Below are 17,447 nucleotides of genomic sequence, written 5' to 3'. Positions count from 1 at the left end.
GTATTCAAAGAACTTTCACCATATTGTGAACCTATTATTTTGAGGCAGACAGATGTTCAGAAGGCCTATAAAAATAAGCTCAAGCACCATTCATCGTGTTTTTAAAAATTTTATCTGAAACAAATGAAATAATTTTCTTGTTGGTCAAAGAGGCATTTAGTCTGCATTCCCCAAAAGATTTTATCATTGCAGGATCTTGTGCCAGATTGCCTGCCAGGTTTTAGTTCAGTCCAGTTGGCCGTTGTTTATGAAGCTATTCTGGTAAAAACCATACTTCTGTCATATGCAAAATGGCAAATAGTAATAAATGGTCTCTTGTAGTTTGTGTCTATTTGTAAAATAGGTGCAAAAATTCTTATAGTATTGAGAGTTTCCTGCAAGTATAGAACAGATTGATAAGATCTGATTGGAACCTTAACTTTCATATTTAGTAACCTTTTGTGTATGTGCAGTCTTAAGAAATAAACTTTTTTACACATTCTGTTCAGTTGGATACTAAGAGATGTTAAAGGGAAACTAAAGATTTGTAGTTAAAACCAAGGGTCTGGGGGAAAAAACATGAAAAGTGGAACACATAGAAACACGGGATGAAATGATTAAAAAATTGTTTAGGTGTTGAGGTTTGGGGGAAGTGGGGAGATGTTGGTAAAGGGTACAAACTTGCAATTATAAGATAAATAATTCTGGAGACCTAATGTATGGCATAGTGAGTGATGTATATTTGAAATTTACTAAAAAGTGGATCTTAAATATTTTCAAACAGAAAGGAAATTTTGTGAAGTGACGGATATTTTAATTAGATTGATTGTGGCAGACATTTTACCGTGTGTATCAAAACATGTTGTACACCTTGAATACATAAAAATGTTTTGTCAGAAAAACACGCAAAAAACCAAGGGTCTGAAATGTTTAATTAATGACTCACTACCTGTTGAATATATGAAATATCTGGAGATGAGGTTGAGTGAAAGACTTGAAGCTAATGTGGCAAAAGGTAATTTACTAGGATGCAAAGGTTGATATTTGATATTTTCACAGTTTAGAATCTTGGTTTCTGAAGATTATACTAAGAGGAAAAAAATCAGACTCATTCATTCATTTCATAATTATTTGTGCGAGTACCTACTAAGTAAATGCTCTAGGCATTACACTAGGATCTGGAAATATAGCAGTGAACAAAATAGAAAACCAGTCATTTTCTTCATGGGGTTTACATTCTCTATATGTAAAAATTGACATTTTAATAGTTGTTACCTACCAAAACATGAATTATTAAGAACTGTTACAGCTGATAGGTTATTAATAAAATAGATTTGATAGATTCTTATTGCTGTTGTATGAATTGAGCTGCTGACAGATCACCATCAGTATAAAATGTATTCTCTAAAAAAATCATTATTGCAATGCTGGGTTTTTAAGAAAACCAATTTCAAAATATCCTTTTATTGCATTGTTTGGTGCTTTTTATATTTAGGTTCTGAGACAGAGAAAGTAGTTAATAGAAATTTTGTCAAAGGTAGTAAAAATCAGGGCTTGGAAAACTGAGATAATTGGTGCTCTTATGGCAGTGTTTCTGTACTGAGGATGTTGAAAAATGGGAAAATTCTTGATATGTGGATCAGAAATCATCAGTGCTGGAGAGTACAGTTTTGTAAATTTCTGGGACACTATTATTTAGGTAGGGAATGAGGGAAGTTCAAGGGTGCGATGGGTTTTTAGACATTATTTCTAAAGTTATGGCCCAACATAAGCAATTATATATTTGCAATGAATAATTGAATGAAGTTATTTGCAGTTTAATCAGTTATTCAGCCTCAGCATTTTGATTGGTAAGAGCATGAATGAAATTCCCATTCTTATATTTAATTTGTCCTTTTGTTAGAATTAATGTTTACAATAATAGTTATAATTTAATGTAGTAAAATTATATGTATATTTTAAATTTTTTTAGATGTTGATAGACCTTTATTTTATTCATTTATTTATATGATGCTGTGACTTGAACCCAGTGCCTCACACATGCTAGGCAAGCGCTCTACCACTGAACCACACCCCAGCCTCTATTTTATATTTTGAAATTAAGTTTGAATAAATCACATATACAGATCATAGAAAATCTTAAAAATATATTAATATGAAAAAAAACAAATTAACCATACCACACCCAAATATTGTTATCGTTAATATTTGTTTTATTTTTTCTAACTTTCTTTGTCAGGGTTTCAAAATTTTATCTATCCAAATATTAAATGCCAAGTTCAGGTCTGTTAATTTCAAATTTTTGACAAATGAAATAGTGTAATGAGCTACAATCCCAGCCCCTCTTTACTTTTTTTCTCTTACCTGTGCATTGGACATTATGACATTATTTCCAGACTTTTAGATTTCAAAGAATAGTAAAATAAAAAAATGAACACATCCTTTTTATTTTTATTTTTTCATGTTAATTATCAGAACCAAAAAAGTGCTACTGCCTGCTACCATGACTTGATTAAAAAAAAAAAATGGTGCATATTAAACACCAAAAAAGTAAGATGGATAGAATCTCAGAAAAATGTAGGGACCATCTCAAAATGGTATAATTGTTACCTCCTTTTCACTCTGACACATTTTTAATTTTTTCAGTTTATCATAGTTCAGGAATCTTCTCTCTGGTGGTTAATTCTGGGGTCATTTTTTTTTTCATATTTATCCCAATTGGAGTAGACTTATCACTGGTTCTAAAGAAAATCTTGATTATACCTTTGTGTATGTCTCTCTTTTACCTTTGTCTGAAGATAGGGTGCCCTTGTTTGACCAAAGTATTTATGTTAATCTTAATTTTTATTAGATGTCAGCCTTTATAATTCCTTGTTCATCAAAGTATATGTATGCTCTTAGCATGAATATGCCATTTTAGATTCTTGACAGAATATAACCTACTTTTTTTTTAAAGAATTTAACCTTTATTTTATATATTTATTTTTATGTGGTGTTAAGGATCAAATTCAGGACCTCACCTTGGCTAGGCAAGTGCTTTACCACTGAGCTACAGCACCAGCCCTATTCCTACTTTTTAATCAAAACTTTAGTTGCAAAATATTTATAACATGTATTATAGATGTGGGGTTAAAATCCTTAAATTGACAGTTTTAAAAAGTGACAGTATGGGATTCATACTCATGCTTACAGTGAGAGTATCAATTTGGTATGTCCCCTTCTAAGACAGCAGTTTTGTAGCAGTATTATGTTCATATCCTTTGATTCAATGGTTCTATATCTAGGAATTTATTCCCTAGCTGATAATCAGGGATATATAATATCCCTGTTGTTTTAATAGTGTTTGTTGTAATAAAAGATTAGAAATAATGTGAGATTTTAAGATAGGGGAATATTAAACAGATGACATATCCTGAAATGAACATGTAGCACTAGAAATTGTGTTTTAAAGATACATAATGATATAATAAAATACTCTTGATATCCTGTCTTAACATCAATTTTGTTTAAAAAAATAGTTAACTATTGGTGTTTGTGTATGTAATCATATGTATATAAGTACTGAAAAGGTTGTGTGCCAAAATTTTATTGGTCGTTTATGAACAGGTGGATTCATTTTATATTTTACTATACTTGTAAGATGTTCTGTACTAAATATTAAATAAGGTAGTATATTTTCTAAATATTAAATCAAATGGAATAAAATAAAATTTTTTTAGTTATTGAGAGACTTAAATAGTGTAAATGGGCCATGGCTTAGGAATGAGTCATCAGAAAGTGTTAATAAACTTTCTCTTCATTGTTAAAAAGTTACAGTTAATCATAATAAATTTATTTTTATTATTGTTTAGGCTGTATATTGGCTTGATGATTGATTTGCTTCTTTAAAAGGATTGAATTATTAATGGTGTCTGTTTAGATACTCATTCATCACTAATCATTTAGTTCAATTTTATATTCAATCTGAAACCTATTTCTATTTTTATTAGCTTTGTGTATTATACTTTGCTTTTACCAAAAACTGAATAGATAAAAGAATTTCTCATAAATATATGTAACATAAAGAATAATATAACAGTCACATACCCTCACCTAATGTCTATTCATGGTTTAGTTTAGTAGTGATATAATTAGCCAGGTGTGGTGGACATAAATATAGCCCCATGTACTTGGAAGGCTAAGGCAGGAGGATTGCAGTTTGGGGTCAGCCTCAGCAACTTAGGATGACCCTGTATCAAAATAAAATGGGGGCAAAAAACAGCCAAAGAGAGAGAGAGAGAAAGAGCACTGAGGAAATAGCCCAGTGTGGAGCACTTGCCTAGCATACATGAGAGACCCTGTGTTCAATCCTCAGTACCTGAAAAGAAGGGGGGGGGGGGAGGGGGGGAGATTGACTAAAACATTTAGCAATTCATAAATTTTCACAGTCTGCACCATGTTCCTTCATTCTTATTGTTTACAATAAAAGTTTTATTTTGATTGACTTCTTTAGAAAAATGTACTTTAATCATTAGGCACATTAAGGTGCATTGCAAGTAAATTGAAATTCAAACATTGTATTTTTCCAATGTAATGAAGTCATGCTAAAAGGTGTTTTCTATTTTGTTTAAGCATGTTTTATTTTGATAAAATGCTCCCATTTACTGAAGTGGTTTGGTGTTTAAGATTCTTTTGTCAGCCAGTTCTGGGTTCTGTCTTAGAGAACATCAGCTACCAGAGCTAATGTAACTCTCTACTGGCAAATTAAGTTCCTTCTCCAACTATAATTAAAGTGATTGAGATTGGTAGTTGCTTTCTTGATAGTTATTATCTTACTTCGAGGGAAAAAGAATACAAGAAGACTGCAAGGTGAATGTGGAACAGTTTTGAACTTTACCACAAAGACTTATTTTTATTATGGTCAATTTATTGTACCTCTCTAGATTTCATGTTCTCATCTGTACATAAATAGTTGGAGAAAATAACCTTAAGTTTTGCTAAACTTATTAAATGTTTTAATATTTTTTTCTGCCATGAACAGAGAAACATCCTCTGTGTGTAGAAAATTGAAAAACCAAAGTGTTTCTAGAATAATGTCAAACAGTCAGTAATGGACTACATATATTGAAATGATTGATCAGAGCACAAGGGGGAAAAACCATGAGAAGAGATTTTAATGGCAGTCTAAGATAAGAATTAATGATAAAGGTGAAATATCCAACTGCTTAGAACTTAGAAGAATGAATATTCATGGAATGCCTACCTTGTTCCCAATTAGACCTGTTCAGCCAGTCATTTTTAATTGTTTTTATATTTCATAATTAATAGTTACTTAGTGTTATGAAGATCTGCTGTTTTTAATAGCTAAATTTCAATAAATCAGTATGCGAAAGTCAGAAGTTGTGGGAGGCCTGACCATCAAGCCCCTTATTCAAACTGTAGACAAAATAAAATCTTATTAGCTGTACTCAAGACATTAACTATAGGTCACAAATTGCAATGATGAGCATTTTTGGGGCGTGGGGGGGATACCGGGGATTTAACCGAGGGATAATTTACCATGGTGGTACATCCCCAGACCTTTATTTTTTTATTTTGAAACAGGATGTCACCAAGTTGTTTAGGGTGTTGCTGAGTTGCTGAGGCTGACTTTAAGCTTGGAAATCCTCCTATCTCAACCTGCTGAGCCTGCCACTGCACCCTGTGATGAGCTTGTTTTTGTCTTAGTTTGTACTGAAGAGAAAATTTGAAGATTGAATCATTAGTGCAGGAATTAGTCTGTAGTTCAGAGTTAGTCCAAAATTTTAAAGTCAAAATAGATGATACATCTAGATTTTTTTCCAGAGTTTTTTATTGCTTTGGAGTAAGATAAGCATTTTTAAAAACTACTAAATGCTTTGAGGCTCCCATCAGGATAGTATTAATAAGTAATTACTGTAATATTGCTTCTCTAATAACTAGTGTTAATAAGTCTTCAAGATAGTAAGAAAAGAAAATTACTGAATGATGTCCTTGCCTTCAAAAGCTTCTAAATTGTTTAGATTTAAAGGTTCTTTTGTCCATTGGAAGACTCTTAACCAGTGATTGGTATTTATTTTTCTTGCCTGGAATTCTAGATGTGGTTATAAAGTGAGATAAATTTCTATCTTGTGGTCAGATGCATTCCATGGTCTTTACTATTTCCTGTACCCCCTCCTTTCCTTCATTCCCCTTTGTCTGATCCACCGAACTTCTCTTCTCCCCACCACCTTGTTGAGTGTTAGCATCCACATCATTTTTTTTTTTTTAAACAATGGATTGATTTGATTCAGAAAAGGAAAAAGAAAGCTAAGACTTGGTAAGCACCTACTAAATATTGGCTTTTTTTCTCACTCAGTACTACTTGGTATAGATTCAAAGAATGATATTGTCCATGGGTAAGGAGTTAGTGTAGCTTATGTGTTAAGGTCACATTTATTACAGCCCACCAAAATATATCAAATGATAAATGAAAACATTTTCCAAATAGAGTTTGAGTTCATAGTTAATGGAATGAAAAAATACTTTTATATATAGTGACAAAAATTATGTGCACTGCAGCCATCTAATGAACTGAAAACAACTAATGAACAATGTGTCTGTGTCTTACTTGGCAATGCATTTGGCAAAATTAAATCTTTCTGAATTAGTGAAAGAATAAACTCCTGCATCTGGAGGAAAAAAATTTCTATCTTAAGATTCTCTATGTTCTTTTCTTCTTCTTCTTTTTTTTTTTTTTTTTTTTGTTGTAATTTTAATTTGTGGGGTATTTACTGGGGAAGAATTACGATTTTTAAGTGAACTCATTTCTGGTAAGATTTTCCAACTTGATTTCTATATTATAACAAAAATTATTTAAAAACCATTACAAAGGATTAAACAAATACAGAGATGTTTAGAATTGAAGTGACTGGAGCTTGAGTTTACTTGGAGGGTCTTCTAGAACTTCAAATGTTTGAATGCCTCTGAGAGGAAAAATCCATTCATATAAATATCCTTACTTCCTAAGAGTGATTTTTGGTAAGTAATGAGTGAGTTTTTTTCCTCCGAATATTCTTAGTCATCTACTGCATATACCATATCACAGAATTATATTTTATTCTAATTTTCAAATTGGGAATGAAGCATGATACAGAAGGGAATTTTAAATAAAGCATCCTAATTCTGTACCATGTAGTAGAGAATTAATACTTTATGGTTGGAGACCATGTAAGTTGGTCATAATGGTTGATTACCTGTACATTAATCTATTCCAGAAGTGTTTTGAAAGTTTTTGCTAAATAACAAGTGAAATAAGTATTGTTGCTGAATTTAGTTATATATATTTCTAAATCTTAATATACAAAGTCTACCATGATACTATATTGGTTTGAAATATAAAAAAATTTTTATACTTGTATTTTATCATACTCAATATTTTATAGTTCTTATGTGTGAATATCAGACATACTGCCTTTTATATTATCCCCGTTTACATTATAACATGTGAAATTACTGTTAGTGCATTTAATGCAATGGAGTTATTTAAAACTACTGAATGGTGAGGAATGATTACAAATACAGTGGTAGAATGAGGATAGAGATTCCTTTGTGTGAAATTTTATCTATTTGATAGCAGAGTAATCCTGATTTAGATTTCTGATTTTTGCTGAGGCATTCTTTTTTAAAAAGCATGTTCTGCAATAAAAATAAATTAAAAAAAAGAAAAAGTTCAACTCCAGCTATTAAACAAAAAAAAAGCACGTCTGAAGTTGAAGATTTTTCAGTTTTGATTTTTTTCAACAGATAATTTCCTGAAATGATCTCAGTTTTGGTATTGTTAGTGGAATTTGAATAATAACAGGAAAGTCATGATTGTTCAGTCATGATATTAATAATATCATTGAACTGTACTCTTAAATTGCATTTTTTGATAGCTACATCCATCTTAACAATGTCCATTCAGTATCTGTAGAACATCCATGTCTTGCTTATTTGTGTATGTGTTTGCTGTTGGGCCAAATGACTTATGTCCCTTTCTTGATAAATGATTATTCTAAAACCATGTAAGGAACATTGGGTTTACTTAGGAATATGTATAGTTTTTTAATAAAATCTTAAATGTCAACAGATGTATCTTACATTGAAATTTTTAAGGATCAGGATTAATTTCATGAAATATATGAAAATTGTTGAATTTTACAATAGACCCTTGTAGTCTCTTACCTGGGTGCAGCTGACAAATTATTGCATTGTAAAATGAGTCATGTGAATCACGGAAGCTTTAAACTTTTTCTTTTTATAGCCCTACCTGAACCAATTCTTCCATCCCTCCAAAAAATTTACCCAGTAAGTGTTTCTTATAAATTATTATAATACATATTATGTCAAGTATATGTAGAATTATATGCAGTATTAATGTAAATATGAAAGTAATAAAATAAAGCTAAGTACGTGATAACGTTTTTTATATAGACTGAAGGCATTTGCTACTAGACATTTAAAATGTTTCATATACTTTTTCAGAAAACTGATTATTGATTACTGGTAGGCAATGTGGTCAGTTGTTAATGGTAGAATTTTTTTGCATGATACTTTTGATTATTAATGGAGATTAAATGTACTCAGTTGATCAAGGCTTATTGGCCTTTTTCCGTTTTCTTCATATTACTTTAAAATATAGTTTTATAGCATTTCTTTAGTTAGTAACTCAGAAATTTTCAGCCTACATATTGATACTTTGAAAAGCTGGGGAAAAAAATTAAGAAGTTTAACAATTTGATAATCTTTTTATCTTTAATTTGTAATACACCAAAAAAGAGGTTAACTTTAGTATATTATTCTTATCTGCATATTAAGAATCTTGAAATTAATTGGAAACACTAAAACATGAATTGTGCCTACTGGAAAAAATTTAGTATGTACTCAGTGTGAGTTTCGAGAAACTTAGGTTATGTAATGTACATACTCATAATCTATGTATCTTTCTTTCTTTTCCAGGTTTTTCTGTGTTCTCTTGAATTTTTCTGTTTCCTTGTTTTTATAGTCCTATCATTTCTCTTTTCCTCCATAGTCATCCTTGTTCCTGATTTTCTGTGGAAATAATATTTATTCTGTTGTTTGGAACATTTGGATAGCCTTCTGAAAACATATTTTTATCTCTTTCATACATGTTGGTTTTATACATATACGTTAGTTTATACCTACACGTATATGTATGTATAAGAACTGTTTTCTAAACTTAGGAAATGGTTATTATGAAGAAGAGTATACTATCTAGCTTATATGATCAGTTTTCAGATAACATTTAACATCAGTTAAATGAACTTTAATCTCTAATAACTGAGGAGAGCTGATTCTTGTTTTTGAACATTAGTTATTATGCACACATGCAAGATACTGAATAATAAAGGTTCACTGTAATAGAATTTTGCTATAGTGGGGGCCTCCCAGTTTCTGGTGGGTCATCTGCTAGAAGAGATTTGACAAGGACCTTCTGGAATCTGACTGTTTTCTCCTTTTAAAAACTATGTTATTCTGAAGAATTATCATAGTGAACTTCCATGTAGCTAGCAATCAGTCTTTATGCTGTCTTAAACATTATGAAAAATGAAAGCATCAGCAAGTACAAAAATAAAAGTAGGTTAACTTTTGGCTTTATTCTTGAATTAATTTCCTCCTTCCTTAAAGTGTTTATTCTTCAGTTCATACTGAAAGATAGAGATAATGCTTGTGTTTACTATTTCATTATATTGTCCCAACCTTTTCTTTAAGACCCAGGTTCCAGTGTAAAAAGAGCTTCATATATTTTTCAGCATAGAAAGGATCTAATAGTTCTTACTGTATATTGAAAAATGTTTCTGCAGAAATCTCCCTTGCAACCCTGTGCTATATAAAATCTTTTTTACTAATATGAGGTACTAGGACAATATCAGTTTAGCAGACTTGGGGACAAAAATATTGATTTTTTTTGTGAAAAAAAACCCCACCTGGTTCTTACTAAATTCTAGTTCGAACACCCCCATTTTCACTGCTGTGTTCTTCAGTTTTTCTGATTATCTAGTTTTGCCCTCATCATAGTCCAGACCTTTATTCACATCAGCTACTTCTGGCCCTACACTCTTCTCTTGCCTTTTAAATCCTGTGTCTGTAACAGTGATGGGGAATAAATTCAGTACTAGCCCAATCCTAAGGCTTTAAAAAATACTTACTCACAAGACCTGCTAAATAAGGAAGTGTGGTTATATTGCCATTTAAATTATTTCAGCTGTGTTATTTTTACTGTAAAATTGATGCTTACAGAGATAAGGAGCTACTACCACCTTTTAAATAAGATTTTTTGTTTTACATGAAACTGATGAACTAATAATAAGCAGAGTGCTTTTCAGTGGTCCATCTGATGGAACAGCAAATCAGCTTGATTCTTACTACTGATAATAACCATCATTTAGTATCCAAAATTTACACATAGGTTCTTTAACCCTGGACAGATGAATTTGTAAGTTATCATTCCTTTTTCACAGATGAGGAAACTAAATCTTAGGAAGATTACATGATTGATCCAAGCTGTATAGTCACAGATGGTGCACCAGATACTAGTATTCTTTCCATTTTACTTTGTTTCCTAGGAGAAGGCAAAATTACCATGTACTCACTGACATAATTTCAAGTAATTTCTGTTGCTTATTATATTTTATTTGTGTTTATCTGATTATTCCTACCTATATAGACACTTTCAAGAAAAACATATGGCAAAACGTTATAATAATGAAAAGAACTTTGTTACTTTACAAAGGAAAATTTTTGTGTTCTGAAAATTGATGATAAAATGTTTCCTTTTTTCTCTTTTCCTTTGTTTCATTTTGTTTGGTTTGGTGGTAGTGCTGGGGATTTAATTCATGGCCTTGAGCATGACTGCCAAGTACTGTACGACTGAATTATACACCCCACCAGATAAAATGTTTAAAACATTTATTTTTGAAAATTGGTATATTTCAAGTCACTTGTGATATCAAATATGTGAAAGAGATGAAAGACCTATAATTATGTAATTATCTCTAAACATTGTGTTATAGTATAGGATTATTAATTATTATTATTTCATTCTTAATGACTTAAAAAACAGCATAAAGATAAAGCCATCTAACTTGTTCTGTAAAGTGTTTAATTGTCCAAATTTCAAACTTTTGAAGATAAAGTATCCTCAGAAAAATTATGGAATCTGATATAAGATGTTTTTGCTATTTTTGGTAGGCAGTTGTAAAGACAGTCTTTTCAGATGTTTTTCAAGGGATTGCCTTTAAATTTCTCTTAGCTTGGCATTGATTGAAGAGAAATGGAATATTATTTATCTTCATATTGTCACCATGTAAATATTATTTGGAAAATATTTTCAGGAACTGTTCATTACATTTGGTGATTTGTAGTTCAACATAAGATATCCTAAAAATGTAATAAAGAAGTCTTCTTTTATTTAAAAAAGTCGAGCAGACAATAATTTTGGTATTCCAAAAAATCTGCTTCCTAAAGAAGTTTTCAGTTGAATTGCTTTTTCATTGACTTACATTATAATTTTAAGTGCTCTTTTCCTTTGATTTTTGTATTGTTCTTTATGTGCATCTAATGTATTAGCTTAAGTTCTGTAATCCCTTATCGTATCTGTATTTCTTAAACCTACAACTACAGTGAGAAGAGCTCCTTTTTTCAAAGAAATTCTTAGAGGCGTCTTTCTTAAAGCAGAGAATTTTTTTGTAATGTGAATGATTACCAAAAACTGAGAATTTCTAAAGGATAGATGGAATTCCTTTTTACATGTAGCTTTTCTTTCTTTTCAAGTTTGAATTTTCCCTTCAATTTTCCCGTTAGTAAGTACTACATGATTCTTTTTGTATAAGGTCATGAAAAAAGAACAGTAGAGTTAAGCAAAGATGGTCCAAATTGTTGGTTCAAGATGATTCAAGGTGGACTTCTTTTCCACCTACCCCAATCTCTTCTCTTAGACTGTATAATTAACATTTCAACTCGAGTTTTATGGTGTAGTAAGTACAGCTATTAGAAATGTAAGAGTAAATTCCATGTTTAAGTGTATCAGCTTTATTAATTATTGGAATGGAATTTTTCTTCTAAAGAGAAAGGTAATCACTTCTTGATGGTGAAACATTATTAATAGAATTATAGGTAGTGGAACAAGGGAGAAAATACTTTTATTTTTTCCTCTTTTGTTTTTATTGATGTTTTTTGAGGACTAGCATTGAATGATTAGGAAACTTATTTTTTTAACTTAGAGTTACTTAGATGTTTCCAGTTGAAATAGTATCTATAAACCCAAGGTTAATCTGTTAAATAGTTACCTTAAGTCATTTTAGTTATTCTGCTTCCTTACCCAGTTTACCCAATTGCTCTTTTATAATTTTTAATTAAATTTTTGCTGGGGGGTGGGGGGGACAAGAATGGAGGAAGGAGGGACTGTATAGAGGGAAAAGAGGGGAGGGAGGAGGGGTGGGGGGGAGGAAAAAATAACAATGAATCAAACATCATTACCATATGTAAATGTATGATTACACAAATGGTATGCTGTTACTCCATGTACGAACAGAAACAACGTGTATCCCATTTGTTTACAATAAAAATGAATTAAAAAAAATAAAAAGCCATTAAAAGAAAAAAAATTTTGCTGTGATGGTAGTGAGGAAATACAGAAAACCATTTTTGATGACACTGAATTACCTTAGGAAAATTTTTTTCTAATTCGATATGTATTACTTAAAAAATCTTATATTCATTTACAGTATTTTAGATTCAGAACTTACTACTAATAGAGGAAAGATCAGATATGATAATGAATGATACACCATAGGGCAAAAATTAAGTATCCTTTAGTAGTCTTTCTGATAAATGTCTTATTTGGGCCTGGATTGCAAGCAATTAATACCCTCCTTTATAAATACTGTGGTAAAAGTTTGCTAAATATACTGTTTGTTTGTTTGTGTGTTATCTTCTTTTCCCTGCCTTTGTCTTTTCCAATTCTTGTTGAATGTCTATCTTCTCTTTCCTCTAAAAAACAAAATATAAAAACAAAACAAAATTTAAAAAGTCTTAAAACAGCATAAGAACTATTTATATATTAGAGTTATTTTTGTGGCCTTTGAGAAAAAGGATAAGTGGCAGTTGGAAAAATTATTAATTTGTGCTTGGATAAAACCTTACTGCCTAAGGTATATCTGCTCCTTGCAGAAATAATTAAGGAGATAAATTTATGAATATATCAATATTATTGGGAGGACTCATGGTCTGTATAATAATATTTTACTTATGAGTTAGAAATCTGCTACCATAGAGATGTTAACTTAGTGATATACGTGAGCCAAGAATTAGAAAATCTTAATTTTTCAGGTAATTTCTGGCTTACTCCAAATTGGTGAACTCTTTAGTAGAAGAATATCTTCATATTGCTAACATAGAGAAAATTTTTTTCTCACCAGGCACAGTGGCACATGCCTGTAATTCTAGAAACTTGGGAGGCTACGACAGGTGGTCACAAGTTTGAGATCAGTATGCAACACTGTTGAGACTGTCTCAAAATAAAAAGGGCTGAGGATGTACCTTAGTGGTAGTGTGCCCCTGGGTTCAGAGCCTAGTACCAAAAGATAAAGAAAATTTCTTCTCTCCTCAACCTAGATTAGGATTTATTAAATTTTTTAGTGTGTGTTTTAAATAGCTTTACATTTTTTTTTCTTTCCTTTTTTAACAGGAATGTTTCAGTCCTGTTATACAACTGCACCTTGTACATCAAGCTCCATGTAATGTTCCTCCTTACCTCTCAAAGAATGAATCAAGTCTTGGGGACCTCTTACTGGGCTTTCTTAAATATTATGCTACAGAGTTTGAGTAAGTAAAATTTTAAATTGTGTTAATTCTTTTATATGTAAGTGAATGCTACAAATTTGGTCAGAAGCTCTATTTGTCAACTACAGTGCTATAAGCATATTCAGAAATGTGTAATTTATGAAATTTAATAATTAATGATTATTAGATACTAAATTAATTAATAATCCTAGCTAATAAAAAGTTTATAGTTTAATAAGCGCGGGTTTAGCTGATTTCATTCATGTTCCCACTTTGTTTTGCTGCCTTATTCTGTCCATAAAAGGGCCTATGTGGGTCCTTTTAGGTGTTTTGTAGTTTGGAACAAATACATTTTCTAGGAACTTCAAATGTACTATGAAAAATACAGCCAAGACAAACTTGGAAATTTTCTATTTTTAATTCTTGCTATCTGAATAATAGTTGTGTTAGTGTGATAGGCAAGTCAAGGTAACATCTTTTTCTCCTTTTTTGTTTTGAGGGCAATATATAAACACGAAACAAAGGGCATAATCAGACCAGACAGAACAGAAAGTTCCAAGTCCAGATATAGTAAGGCTAGTATTTGTTTGCTTCTTTTCTAATCAATTTGAGAAAGTTTGAAGGAAGATGAGAAGTTTGGGAATTATACAAAATTGGAGGAGAGTGCAGTGAACCTTACACCATTTTGAAGGGATTTGGCAAAGCGGAGAATAGCAATAATAATAAATTACTATTATTAAGTGAGAAAATGCTTGTAAGCAGATTATATGTATTGTCTCATTCAGTTTACATAATAACTATATCAAATGGTGTTATGTATTATATCCTCATATTTTACTAGGGAGGCATAGAGAGAGATGAAGTAAGAGAGATGAAGTCACTCCCCAAAAGATCTTATAGCTTATAAGGGTACTATTTCATATAGTTTGACTGCAGATTTCACACTTAACTATGATACTTACTGCAATATTGGTGTTGTCTTTTCTGCTCTGATACAAGTAACTCTAAAGAAATCTGACTCAGATGATTTGAAACATGGGACATGAAAGAAGAAGTGTTATTCACATTCCTAAAGTAGAGCTTATACCAGACTGCTTGTGCCTGTTTAATTTGCAGTTGTGTCCCCAGTACTTAGACCTGTGTTGGATCTTGGGTACTTGGAAAGTACTTGTTGTAGTTTTGAAGCAGAAGGTGAGAGTGTGGCCATAACTCCAAGATCCTTAAAATGACTTAAAAATTACTGAATTAGGCTAAAAAAGAAAAAAAGTAGCAAAAGTGCTGGAGGAAAGTAATTCAGTAAGAATGATGTTGTAATAATCCAGATTAAGAAGTATCAGAATCTGAATGTAAGTCCACGCAATGAGGATGAAAAGTGAGGAGCCTTTATTTATATAAAGAAGAGAAAAGATTTAAAACTATGAGACATGGGATATAAAGAGACTGTAAAGATTTAATTGTTATTCTAGAGTTACTTTTTAAGATGTTGCAATAGCAGTAGCTAATGTTTTTGTTAAGTGGATTGGTGTGTTTTTCAGTTAATCCTTAGAATAACCTCTGCTAAATTTAGAGGGTTTGTGTACATGAAACTTAACCACAGCAATATAGCTAAGTAGTGAAAGAACAAATTCAAATTCAGGTCTGACTCTAAAGCCACATTCTAATTGTTAGATTGTTTTGACATGATCTTATGTTATGTAAATTAGGCTTTGGGGGTGTTTAAGGGAAATATTTACAGAAGAAAGATATATTTCTGCCACATATAGTTATATGACACATACATCTTGAAAATCTTGGACTGAAACAAGATGGTTAATGTAGTTTTGTGTGTCAGTTTAATATTAGCAGGTAATAGCTTATTGGACCAAGGATACTAGCTAGGATGTTGATGCTTGGAAAGAGATTTTGAAACTTTATCATATATTACATTTCCAAGTGCATTGTTTTTTCATATACGATATTTTCAGAAGTTTGACTGTAGGGAGCTCAACCAAGAATATAGTAATAGCCATGAATTAGGAAACATGTAAAAGGATTCTGGCAGCTATTAAAACTTTTCGTAAGGATTTCTTCTGTACTTTGAGGTATTCAATTAAAAAATTCTCTTTAAAGACAAAGAATTAAATGCTTGGTAAAGAGTGCTTTGAGTACATGGTATAAGTGTTCCTGAAGGTTTATATGGCCTTTTAAAAATTATGGATATGGTGGTGCATGCCTGTCATCAGCTACTCTGGTTCCTGAGGGAGAAGAATTGCTTGAGCCCAGAAGATTAGGGCCAGCTAGGGCAATATAGCCAGATCCCAACTCTTAAAATAAATAATAAATAGAATAAGTAAATAAAAGTTACTGGTTTTTCTTACTCACTTCACTCTTATCATGCTGCTAAATTTTTTAAAATTGAAGCTAGGCTTCACAAATTAATTGGGAACAGTGAACTAACAAAATAGTGGACAAGGATCACCAGGGATTCTAGAAGATATAATCAGTGTAATCAGTGCTTCACATGGTAAACAAATAATGATTAAAATAGATCAGAATGATAAAAGGGCTTAGTTTATGCCTTGTATGTTTGTATTCTGTCTCTGTGTCCTCCCCACGCCCCCTTGTACTGGGGATTGAATTCAGGAGCGCTTTACCACTGAGCTACAGCCTTTACATTTTTTATTCTGAGGTAGGGTCTTACTAAGTTGCCCAGGCCAGCCTCAAACTTGCAATTTTCCTGCCTCAGCCTCCTGAGTCACTGAGATTACAGGTGTGCACTACCATGCCTGGCTGCCTTGTGTGTTTGTGTGTGTGTTTTAATTTTATATTTTTTTAGTTATAGATGGATGCAATGCCTTTGTTTTATTTATTTATTTTTATGTGGTGCTGGAGATTGAACTCAGTGCCTCACACATGCTAGGCAAGTGCTCTAACACTGAGCCACAACCCCATGCCTGCCTTGTGTGTTGTAAAGAATGAAATATTTAAGGAAAATATTTCAAATTTACCAAAATGAAAGCTTGTTAGGGATCATCAATTAAATGAACGTGTCACATACTGTTTCTGTGACCCAGTTTAGAACCAAGTCGTCAGGTAGTGACATGTAATGTAAATTCAGAATTGAATTTAATAGAAATTTAGTGGTGACAATAGAGTTCCTTTAGTTTAAAGAAACAAGAGTTGTGACTTAACAGCAGAATATAGTATTCTAATACTTTTTCCTTCCTTCCCTTCTTTCTTCCTTCCCTCTTTCCTTCCACTGGGGATTGAACCCAGGGCCTTGTGCGTGTGCTCTCTCTTTGAGTTATACCTGCAGCCCTATATTTTAATGTTCTAAACTCTTCTGAAAGAAAAAACATCAATTTGTGCCTTTTAAAAGTAGTGTTTACAAATACGGTTTCCATCTTAGGGGAAAAGTTCATTTTATTAGTAACATTTTTCTTAAGTAAGGCAAAGTATAATACTATGTTTAGTTCAGTTGTGGTTCTGTAACTCTTCCCCTTATATTATTAATTTTTAAGAAAATCTTGGAAACATTTGAAGCAGTGTATCAGAATTATTATTATTTTTTTGGAATTCATACTTCTGGAACTGCAGTACACGAGGGATCTAAAATGTTTTGCCGTAACCAATAACCAGTATTATGTATTTCCATTTGACAGCACATT

The 17,447-nt window shown here is 31.6% G+C and overlaps 1 protein-coding gene across 7 annotated transcripts in view; it reads left to right on the top strand.

Moving 5' to 3' along the window:
• Positions 1-17,447, top strand: part of TENT2 (terminal nucleotidyltransferase 2) — a 111,007-nt gene that overhangs the window by 86,629 nt on the left and 6,931 nt on the right. For all 7 annotated transcript variants that reach the window (XR_013764389.1, XR_013764390.1, XM_079143581.1 and 4 more), the window contains 2 exons: positions 8,261-8,304; positions 13,706-13,842. Coding sequence is in view for 5 of the 7 variants with exons in the window: in XM_079143581.1 (XP_078999707.1) it covers positions 8,261-8,304; positions 13,706-13,842 (181 nt within the window). In the remaining 2 variants the exon portion in view is untranslated. The remainder of the gene's footprint in view (positions 1-8,260; positions 8,305-13,705; positions 13,843-17,447) is intronic.

The sequence above is a fragment of the Sciurus vulgaris genome (assembly GCF_902686455.1).
Source record: "Sciurus vulgaris genome assembly, chromosome: 6".
NCBI lineage: Eukaryota > Metazoa > Chordata > Mammalia > Rodentia > Sciuridae > Sciurus > Sciurus vulgaris.
This window is presented reverse-complemented; position numbering and strand designations above follow the sequence as displayed.